Source organism: Chrysochloris asiatica, unplaced genomic scaffold, assembly GCF_000296735.1.
Source record: "Chrysochloris asiatica unplaced genomic scaffold, ChrAsi1.0 scaffold00293, whole genome shotgun sequence".
NCBI classification, from domain to species: domain Eukaryota; kingdom Metazoa; phylum Chordata; class Mammalia; order Afrosoricida; family Chrysochloridae; genus Chrysochloris; species Chrysochloris asiatica.
In genome coordinates, this window is record NW_006408811.1 from 1535736 (window position 1) to 1547905 (window position 12170).

The window sequence follows — 12170 nt, forward strand, 5'->3', positions numbered from 1 at the left end:
AATCACAGTAACTCACAAGCCACTATAGTACGACAAACTGACAGACAAGTGGTGGTGGGCATTGGTATGTAACACAAGTTTCAGAGGATTTGAGACAAGAGACAAAATTATCATTAGGAGACAGCGAAATGCCAGCTAGATGAATAAGGGTAGGGACTGTAATGCCTTGAATGAAAAAGAAAGGGCATATTCTGATGAGCATTCAAAGAAATGGTTACATCTTTTGATGGATTTGTTATCAAGAGAAGAGGAAACATCCAAGATTTCATGTAAGTTTCCACCAAGCATCAAGAAAGGCAAAAGAAATCCAAAACCATTGTGAAGACACACAGTAGACTGGCTGTAGATGACTATGTATGGGGAAAAGAGATGATCAAATGGCATGTTCCACAGAACAAGAAGTCAGTCAGCACTGTGGGTGAAAAGCTAAGATTAACTCAGAGTGTAGCTGAAAATGCAGAGACAAAATGGCTACTGAGAATTATGATCCCCAAAGAGCCAGTGACTCCAGCCAGCAATGCTGACAGTATGGAGTAGAAAAAGGAGGAAAACCAGAGAAGTCAGAGATCACAGAGACCAAAAGAAACTGGTTGTCAGCTGGGCTCAAGGGAAAAAAAACAAGTTCAAAGAGAGACTGTCAATATTTGAGAAGAGAGTTTAAAGAACAGTGCGTTCAGAAGTCACTGTACAAAAGGCAAGAGGAAAACTATGCTCAAGAGTCTGGACATTCACCAGAAATAAACAGGTAAATTCTTGTAAAAGTTGGCAGAAAGAAGGAAGGTGTCAAGTCTTTCATACAAGTGTCAATGATTGGAAATTATAGATTTGTAGAACGTGTAGCAGGTTATGTAGCAAGCCGGTTTGTTTCTATGGAAGGAAGGCAGACAGACTCGGGACACTCTTGCATGTTTCCTCCTCCAAATACAGTAAAGGAGAAGGTTGTTTAAAAGATATGCAGAGACACGTTCTCTCGAGTCTCTTTTCTAGCCTGATGCCTCCCCAGGAAGCTCACAGACCAATCAAATAAATAACAGAAAACAAAAACTACAGGAATGAGCAAGGGTAGAATTTGATTAAGAGCAGAAACGGTACCAACAAATCTTACATTAGTCCTGAGACTTATTAGATCTAGCTAAAATTTGCTGACCACAGAGCTTGAGACAGGACTTATATTAAATAAATGATAAGTCACCAATTGCACGGCTATGAAGGGACAACGGGGAGTGTGTTATAGGAGCCTTCTTAAGCAGGAAGCTGTTGCTAAAAAAGGAAAAGCACAGGCCACTCACTGAGCAGCCAGCTGTTTTCAAGCCAGAAGAGGGAGAACTCAGGTGTCAGTGTGACCAGAACAGAGCAAGGGGCTTCCGATAGCTCAGAGCTGGAGGGGCGCATAACGGCTATAAAAATGGGGCTCAACTTCCTACTAATGGGTCCACATGTCTGTCACCATGTCATGGCTTAAGGATTCTAAAACATGAGAATATTTCACAAAGTAACACTTATTAAGTAAAATACTTTTCTCCTTAAAAGATGCACTAAATTTCAATTTTATCTAAATAGTAGTAGGCTACTGTTGAAAACGCATGTCATTTTTAATAGGTCAAGCCTAAGATAGCAGTAACTATAATGATAAAAATAGGGATTTTCCAAAAATCCACATACTGTTTTCCTTCAAAGTGGACATGGAAGGTCTCCCTAAGGTGCATGCTCTATGATCACATTCCTTAACAACTATGAAACGTTGTTAACTTGCTTTATAGAAACGCAGAACTTTTCAGCTACAGGAGAAATTTAAACAAAAGCTTGCTTTCTTTTGTTTTTGTTTTTCTCCTAAAGTGAATCCAGCGTTATCCACAACCTACATGGTTTCTTCCTTACAGTATCAGAAAGGTTGGAACTTTCCCCAGCTTTTTTATAGGCGCTCTGGTAGCATAGTGGTTACGAATGGAGCTGCTAACCTCACCGTCAAAAGTTTGAAACTACCAGCTGTTCCGTGGGAGAAAGATAAGGATTTCTGCTCCCGTAAAGATTTACAGCCTCGGAAATCCTGTACAGGGTCGCTATGAGTCTGAACCGACTCCACGGCACATAACAACAACACAATAATACAGGGATCCAAATTCTCAGGTTATTTTAAAAAACTTAGACATTAAGTGAAAGTCTTACAAAGACTGTACTTTCCCTTGCTAAGTAGAAACATATGTATAAGTCTTGTGATTATTAAAAATGCTACCAATAAATTAGATGATTTGCAAAAACCAGTGAACTATTAATTGGGACTGAGTCACTTAACAGTCTGTCTGGATTTGCCTTTCTGACTCTAACTGCCATCTTCCATCTTCCAGTAGTTTCCAGAAAAGGACTCTGGGTACCTACTACAACAGTCTGGTATCACAAACTGGCCCTTTCACAGAACCCATGAGATTTAAAAAATCTGAAATTAAATTAAACTACAGTCCTTGTACCTTACAACCAAACAATTCTGTAAGGATGACAGATTTATATCTAACAAAATCGCAAAATTAAACATTTGTAAAAGGAAAATATCAAGTCTCTTTTGTTGAGAAAAATATTACCCATTTTTTTGTTTTTCTATCTTATAAACTAGGCAAAAATGTAACTAATAAGCCAGGATAGTGAGAAATCATCTCTCATACTTTGGAAATATTATCAAGAGGGGCCAGTCCCAGGAGGAGGACATAATGCTTGAAAACTTGGGAGGATCTTCAAAAAAGCATCAGACCCCAATGAGATGGATTGGCACAGTGGAGGTAGCAATGGGATCAAGCAGTAACAACAATTGTGAGGATGGCACAGAATAGGGCAGAGTTTCGTTCTGTTGTATGTCTGGTCGCTATGAGTCGGATCTGACTCAATGGCACCTAACAATAATGAACTTCGAAAAACACATGTAGAGTCAGTGCATGTGACAAAGTCAATAATAACAATAGAGAAAGATCTCTTGTGCACTGCTGATGAAAAAACTGCCTAGGGAGCCATCAAAGCAAGCAATCAAATCCCTTCAGAACAAATCCCTCTCGAAGACTGGAACTCAAAGGGAACACACGAGCAGGCATGTAAGCTGGCTGGCGACCACATTGGTCTACTGGAAAGTGGAAGAGGGGGGGAAAGCAGCAATGAAGAAAAAGGCTGAGTTCAACCATGTTCCATACATAGACTCCTGCTGATCTGGAGATGAGAGAGAAGAGGAAGGGCTGGTTGGTCTGAAGTGTGGTGAGATCTGGGGACTCTGGTACCCATGGACAAAGACATAGCCACAGAGAGGTGGATCTCAGAGTAAATCATCCAGCTGATATGAAGTGAGGGGAGACACACAAGAACACCCTAACTTTCAGATAGTACCCATCTGACCTAGCTTCAATGGCTTGATAATCAGAACTCCACTAGAAGAAGGTAAAAATACAATTTCTGATACAGCAAACAAGTGTAGATTGCTACAATTTGATAAACTTGACCTATACTTATGGATGTGGTGGTGGTGGTGTGCTGTAGAGTAGGTTCTGACTCACAGCGACCTGGTACAGGGTTTCCGAGGCTGTAAATATTTACGGGCGCAGAAAGCCTCCTCTTTCTCCCATGGAACAGCTGGTAGTTTCAAACTGCTGACCTTGAAGTTAGCAGCCCAATTTGTAACCACTACGGTAGTAGCTCAAAATACCAACTGAGAGATAAGGCATCTTCACATCAATTACCAATGCTATCCCCTGTGTATACAGAGTAAATAGATAGGGACGGGCAACTTAGACATTGGCTACCTAAAATGAGGGGGCGATACAGGCACGAAGTGACTGGCTTATGAGTTTTCAAGAGGAATTGTAGTTTCAGAGTGTGTAGGGAAAGGTAAAGTCCCCAATGATTAGTTTTCACATTGTCTAGATGGGTTTGGTGAAAAGAAATGGGGATAAGATTCTTATGTTTCAATACTGACTGTTATCATGACTAATTGCAATTGTCACAACTATAAAGGCAGAAATTTTGTAAGAAAAACGGGAGACTGGTTATTCTAACTTTCTAGGAATAGAGGACTCTAGGACCTTCAAAGGAGAAGAGTACAAGTGGAATGCAGGACCCTATCCAGAGAAACAGCGACACCAGAGATACGAGACAGAGATGAGAACATGGAAAGAAAGAGCAGCTGAGGACTCTAGACTCATGGAAAGAGAGGAACTGAGAGCTGGCGACCAGGAGGCAGGCTTACAGAATGTGCCATTTGGTTGTGTAAATGATTATATATTCCTGAGTGTTTTGGTGAACACACCCCCTCCGAAAAAAAAAAAACAGAGGGAATAGAAGCAAATAGTGTTGATTATCTGGTTCAAAATGGTAAAAAAAAAAACAACAAAAAAAAACCAAAAACAGCTGCCTTAAACAAGAGAAATATTACAAAGGACATGAATATATAAACAAACAAAAACAACTCACTACCATCAAGTCGGTTCTGACTCATAGCAACCTGTAAGTTGGAGAAGAACTGCCCCTTAAGGTGCCCAAGACTGTAAATCTTTACAGGACCAGTCTGTCTTCAGCAGGGCACCTGGTGGGTTTGAACTGCTTACCTTGCGGTTGACACCAACATTTAGCCCACAACACTGCATGAATACACAGTCAAAAAATATACAACTTTTTTTTTTTTTTAAGACATGCAAAAACAACAGGAGTCCTGGTGTGCTGCTGCAGGTTAATGTGCTGGACTGCCTAGTCAGTTTGAACTGCAAGGTCGATAGTTCAAGCTCACCAGTTGCTCCTTGGAAACCCTACACAGGGTTGCTATGGGGCAGAACTGACTCCACGGCACTCAACAACAACATCATTTGTGGCACTGTAGGATGAACACTAAATTACTAACCATCAAGTCAGTAGTTCAAACCCACTAGTTGCTCCTCTGAAACCCTACACAGGGTTTCTATGAGTCAGAAATGACTCAATGGCACATTAACAACAACAACAATCGGACTGGAGTGGTAAAATAAGAGATGGGTAATAGTATTGGCACAGATGTGTGTAAGCAGGTACTCTAATTGCCATGTGTGGAATTACAAAGAGTACAGTTTTGGAGAAATTTATATTAAAAATCTTTAAAATCGGAGTATCTTTATTCCAGCAATGGTAATTCCAGGAATTTAACTTAAGTAAATCATCAGACAAATTCACAGTATGAGGGGGCTTCAAAAAATTTATGGAAAAATGAAATTAAAAGATTATGGAATTTGTATCTTTTAAATCTGCAAAAAATGTTAATTTAAGCATTGGTTACAATACTGAAATGCTGTAAATAAAAATGCACAGCCAATAATAGAATACTTATGATTCCTGCATTTAGAGGAATACCATCAATCACTAAAATAATGTAGATTTATAGAGATAAAGGCAACATAGTGGCTCTGTAGGATAAGCAGTGGACAATGAACTATAAGGTCAGCAGTTTGAGCCTACTAGCTGCTCTGAAGGAGAAAGATGCGGTTTTCTACTCTGGCAAAAATTCACAGCCTCAGAAACCGTATATACAGTTGCTGGGTTGGAACTGACTTGACAATACTTAACAACAAACAGATAATAACTTGAAAATGTGTCTGATGTGTCTTCTGATCACCAGTTATAAAGCACTATTAACTCTTGATAGATATATGGCCAGAAAGTATACTGGTTAATAATATTTCTCTCTGGGTGCTGGATAAGGAAGACCATAGAAGAATTGATGCATTTGACTTACGGTGTTGGAGGAGAATATGGAAAGTACCATGGGCTGCCAAAAGGACCAACAGATCTGTGTTGGAAGAAGTGCAGCCAGAATGCTCCTTGGAAGCCAGAATGGCCAAACTTCGTCTCTCATACTGTGGACCTACTGTCAGGAGGGACCAGTTGTTGGAGAAGAATATGCTTGGTAAGGTGGAGGGTCAGAGAAAAAGAGGAAGACCTGTAACGAGATGGATTGGAAAAGGGGCAGCATCAACAGGCCCAAGCGTGGCAACAATTGTGAGGTTGGCCCAGGACTGGGCAATGTTTCATTCTGTTGTGCATAGGGTTGCTGAGTTGGTACCAACTCAATGGCCCCTAACAACAACAAATGGGTGCTGGAATTAGGGCTGATCTTGCTTCTTCATAACTGCCTAGATATTTGAACATTTTGCACAGAATGTACTACTTGTATTATCAAAAGGAAAACTTTTTGAGATCAAAGTTTATGATTTATATAAAATCAACTTCCCAATTAACATTATCTTAAATATTTCAAAATCATAAATATTCTGTCTTGAAGGAGACATAGAAAAGAAATAAAATAACAACATGGAGCTTTTCATTAGTATCTTAAAAGACAGTCCTCAGTAGCACTGCACACAGTGACCGCACTTCTGCCAAAAATAGAACAGGCTCAAAGTCCAATGACAGCCGGCTTTGTTGACTGTGCCTCCATCTGTGCCACTGCAGACATGGACCACCCAAACACACACCACTTCCCCTATCCATGAAACAGGACAAACAGCCATGTCATTGATTTTCTTCCCCTTACTTCAAAAAGTCATCCTTAAGAGAGTCATTCGAATACCACAATAATGTTGTCTCCTAACAGCTGTCAGGGGCTGACAAATGTGCTTGGCCCACCATTAAAACAGTCAAGAGTAGTAGGGTTTGTAAGATCTTGCTGTGTAGCAAAATGTCCACCTCTGTCAGCTTGGGTTTATTTGGTGCTTCCAATCTGCTTGTAGCATATGTTCTACGTATTCAATCTGCAAATCTGTAGTATAGTACTCTGAGGGCACTATGCTAGGCGCTACATTTAGAAGACAAAGTACCTCCTTCACGGAACTGATATTCTTGTGGGAGAGACCTGTTGTTGTTGTCAGGTGCCACCAAGTCAGAACCAACTCATAGCGACCCCATGCACAGCAGAACGAAACAATGAACGATCCTGGGCCAACCTCACTACCACCGCCACACTTGACGCCATCAATGATGCCACCTGGCTGATCCATCTCGTTGGGGGTCTTCCTCTTTTTCTCTGACCCTCCATCTTACCCAGCATGACATCCTTCTCCAGCGACTGTTCTCTCCTGACAGTACGTCCAAAGTATAAGAGACGGAGCTTAGCCATCCTGGCCTCCAAGGAGCGCTCTGGCTGCACTTCTTCCAAAACAGATCTATTGGTTCTTTTGGCAGTCCATGGCACTTTTAGTATTCTCCTCCAACACCACAATTCAAAGGCATCACTTCTTCTACGATCTTCCTTATTCACTATCCAGCTTTCGCATCCATACGAGGTTATTGAAAATACCATGGCTTGAGAGAGATCTACACTATACTAATTACACAATAAATTATTGATACAAATGTGCTAAGTGCTACAAAGGAGAAGGACAGATCGGCTAAAGGTACATCAAGGAAAGAAAAGGATCTTTTGGAAGTATATGGACTAGGGGTGTCTAAGAAACTCTGAAAGGTGTATAATAATCAGAGGCAAGATGGGTTAAGGGAAGCATATCAAACTGAGTGAAGGATCTTGAACTCTGTGACATCCATTCTGACTAGAAGACATGTTTACTTCCTTCCTGGTCTTAACTATAATATACAAGCCATACTACAGTTGATGGATGAAAAGAATCAGTACAACAATTAAAATCCTAAAGGAATACTAAATTATACAGGGGCAAAATTATGAAAACTTCTTAAACATTACCAAACAGCTTGAGGGAATGAGTTTCTGGGCCTGGGGGATCAGGAACCAGGTCTTGGGGAACACCACAGTCAACTGTAATAACATAATCTAAGATGTTCTGCATCCTGCTCTTGTGAGTAATGACTGAGAGCTTAAAAGTACATGAGCATAGCTATCTAAGGTACATCTAATGGTGTTTTCTTGTGTAAAGGAAAGAAGACTGATGAAAACTGAAGACACTTGGAATCAATTTGTTCAATGGACTAAAGGACCACATGAACATCTGTCACTGTGACCCTGAAACCAGAATTAGATGGTGCCCAGCTACTACTACCAACAGTTCTGAAAGGGATCATGTTAGAAAGTGCTAGATAGAGTGGTATAAAATGTGGAACAAAACTCCAAGCTGTAAATAAGACAACAAGGCTGACTGGTCAGAAAGAGACTTGAGGAACTTGCTACTACAGCCCACAATCACCCTTCAGATCTGAAATGGAACTCACTCTTGTGACTCAATTTTAGGTATTTAGAGGGACAACGACCTTAGTAAGGTATCCTCAACATAAAATAACCATTAAAGAGCCAAAGAGCAGCATTCACCTAAGGACAAAGTTCAGAAGGATTGGGAAAGAAGCTGGAATGGAAACAAGAATCACAGAGAGGAACTGGGATACTTAATATTACATGGAGGGGATTGCAATCACTGAAAGTAAACAAAGTGTAATTTGTTGAATGTAAAACTGATGATCTGCTCTGTAAACCTTCACTTAATTCACAAAAACTTTTAAACAATACTAAGTTTCTATCCATAGGAAAGCACCAAAATACTAACAAAAGCAGGGTTCTGAGCTACTTGAAATTCGATTTCCTTCGAAGTAAATACTTACAAACGTTTTCTTCATTTAGTGTAAATTTACTTGTAGAACTTCTAAAATCATGTTGAGCATTTATTGTTATTTCATGATCACCACGTGCAAGAGCTGGGATTTTCATATTTGTTTTCGCTAACTGGTAACAAATGAACCTGCAAATTAAGAAATAACACTTTAATGTAGCTGATGAAATCAACAGTGCAACTTTCATAAAAACTTGAGTAACACCAAATATATCCCATTGCCCTGGAGTCTCTTCTGGCTCATAAAAGCCTCCCTCGCGCACATGGCATTTTTATGTACATAAATATACACTGGAGTTCTGGGTGGCACTGTAGGGTAAGCACTGGACTGCTAACCACAGATTAGTGGTTCTAACCCACCAGCGGCTCCTTGGAAAACCTGTGCAGGATCACTATGAATTGGAGCCAATTCAGTGGCACTTAACAGCATGTATATAGCGGCCCGGAGTATATACACATGCACTTACAATGCATATAGCATAGTGGTTACGAATCGGGCTGTTAACCTTAAGGTCAGCAGTTCGAAACTACCTGCTGTTACGCCGAAGAGGAGGCTTTCTGTGCCCGTAAAGATTTACAGCCTTGGAAACCCTGTACAGGGTCGCTATGAGTTGGAACCAACTCCATGGCACACAACAATAACAACATATACTTTTCAAAGCCTCCTCGTCTGCACACACACATTGCTATGTGACTTTGAGTCGATTTCAACTCAGAGCTACCCTTTAGGACAGAGGAGAACTGTCTCCACAGTTTCCTAGGCGGTAATGTTTTAGAAGCACATCACCAAGTCTTTTCTTCCACACAACTGCTAGCAGGTTCAAACCATCGACCTTTCTGTTAGCAGCCAAGTGCTGACCCTTCACCACCAGGCTTCCTTATATCAGTAAGTTATTAGGGTCAAATGATACCTGTTCTTAGGAGACAAATTACAGCTTTTATTTCTTAAGCAGAACATGGGAAGGGCCATATCTTAATATGCTTGGCACCAGTAAAAAAAAAGCATGTGAATCCCAATTTGTCCAAACACCCGGGCTCTTCTGCCAGGCTGGCATAGGGGGAAGGCATTTCAAGCAGAGGTAACTGAGATGCAGAGGCTAACAACGTAAGTGAGGGACTTCTGAGTCAGAGCTCAGGGCTGGTGGCCAGGGTGGGGAAGGCAGGCTAGCTGGAGTCAGGGCAGAGGGCAGATCGGGGTGAGCAGGGGTCTGGGAGCCAGTGTCCTGAACCCTTCTCCTGCGTTATCAGTCTACCATGTACTCACATGGTCTACCACAATGGCTGGATCTATGCTCCATGCATATTCTGCTAGCCATGACAACATCGTGTGTTAGTTTCAATACTAAACATGAAAACTTCAGTGCAGAGCTCAGTGTTAGATTGGGAGACATGCATAAAGGACACACAGAAGACTAGTGGTACATGTAACTACTGCTCAAGAAGAAGAAAAGAGTAAGAGGGCTGAGCGAGGAACCACAGGAAACATTAAAATGTTTAGGTTGAGGAAGCGAAACCTGAGGGGAAAGACTAAAAGGAAACCATAATAAAATAATTACAAAACACAGGTATTTAAAAAGATCCGGTCAGTAGGGTAAAAGTGACAAAGGTATCGACCAGAAACTGCGAAAAACATTAATGGTACGATGGTAAGTCAAAAGGTATGACTGTGGGTGTCGGCCATCTTTCAATTGTGTTCACAGCAGCTGCAGCGCTGACGCAAGCTCCAGCTGAAGGAGAAGTGGAGTTAAGTGATGAGGTCTCTAAACCATGGCTCCTACAAAGCAGACTGCCCACAAATCAACCGGTGGGAAAACACCCAGGAAGCAACTGGATACAAAAGCCGCTCATAAGAGTGCGCCCTCTATTGGAGGGGTGAAGAAACCTTATTGTTACAGGCCTGGGACTGTGGCGCTTAGTAAAATTAGATGTTATCACTGAATTAAACTCCTCTCCAGCATCTGGTGCGAGAAATAGCTCAGGACTTCAAAACAGATTGCCGCTTCCAGAGTGCAGCTACTAGTGGTGCTTTGCAGGAGGCAAGTGAGACCTATCTAGTTGGCCTTTTTGAAGACACCAACCTGTGTGCTATCCATGCCAAATGTGTAACAAGTATGCCAAAAGACACGCAGCTAGCATGTCGCGTATGTGGAGAAAGTGCTTAAGAATCCACTATCATGGGAAACATTTCATTCTTAAAAAATCTCTTCTTCCTGTTATTGGTAGTTCTGAACGTTAATTTTTTTCCCCCCATGGGGTCAAAGGTACCTAAGTATATGATTGCAAATAGAGAAATAGAGGACAGAAATTAGATATTGGCAGTTTTTTCATTTTATTAGTGTGAATTTTTAATATAAATGTGGGGACATAAAGCATTAATGCAAGTCAAAATATTTCAGTGAACAACTTTCATTAGTTCAACTTTTTAACAATTATAAATAAACCTGTTTAAAAAAAAAAAGTTTTGTTAAAAAAATCATAGAAATCTTTATTAAACAAAAAGATGCAAATGTGCAGCTATTATTTCTCAACATGACACATCCTCCAGCTAGGTCCTTACGCTTCTAACGGCTGTGTTTCTACTGTTTTAATCCTATCCCCAAGGACTCCTGGTGTGGAGTTGTAGGATAAAGCACTAGACTATTAGCCACAAGGTCAGTGGTTCAAACCCACCAGCCACTCCTCAGAAAGAAACCCAATAATGGGCCGCTCTGAGTTAAAAACTGACTGGATGAAACTTAACAACAACAATCCTTCACTGAAGAATTCTGTGCTCTTCGAATGTCCAGCCCACAGCTCGTACGTATTAAGGCCCACAAAATCATTTGGTCCGGCCCTGCCAAAGTAACCGCAGCTCTAGCATCACATTGGTGGTGGTGATGTGCCATGGAGTCAGTTCCGACTCATAGCGACCCTGTACAGGATTTCCAAGGCTACTGTAAATCTTTACGGGGGCAGAAAGCCTTATCTTTCTCCCACAGACATCACATTAGGGACTAGTTAATTAAATAACCAAATATAGCAGGCTAATTTTTATGTTGATAAATGTGTATGATCCACGAATGATATTTCAAATATCCAAGTAGGCCTTAGTAGAAAAAAGGTTCCTGGTGTGGTGTTGTGGGTTAATGTGCCAGACTGAAAAGTCGTTTGAACTGCAAGGTTGGCGGGTCAAGCTCACTAACTAGCTGCTCCTCGGAAACCCTACACAGGGTCGCTATGGGTCAGAACCGACTCGATGGCACTTCACAACAACAACAACAACCCGTATGGTGCTGTGAACTAATGCATCAGACGGCAAAGTCATTTGAACTGCAAGGTCGGTGGATCAAGCTCACCAGCTGCTCCTTGGAAACCCTATACAGGATCACTATGGGTCAGAATCAACTTGATGGCACTTAACTACAATGACCCCTGATTTACACTATGTCATAAAAACCCAGTTGTCGGAAAGCTATATACAACAGATTGAAACAAGACCTTCACCTTACGCCTTATACAAAAACCAACTTCAGCATGGATTCAGACCTGAATGTGAACCCCAGAATTATGAAGGTCATCAATGAAAAAATAGGGACAAAAGTGAGGGAACTATTTCAGGGAATA

The 12170-nt window shown here is 41.1% G+C and overlaps 1 protein-coding gene across 1 annotated transcript in view; it reads right to left on the reverse strand.

Annotated features, from left to right (window-relative positions):
- Nucleotides 1-12170, reverse strand: part of LIFR (leukemia inhibitory factor receptor alpha) — a 71170-nt gene that overhangs the window by 49030 nt on the left and 9970 nt on the right. The window contains exon 3 of the mRNA XM_006874676.1: nucleotides 8560-8696. Coding sequence (XP_006874738.1) covers nucleotides 8560-8696 — 137 coding nt within the window. The remainder of the gene's footprint in view (nucleotides 1-8559; nucleotides 8697-12170) is intronic.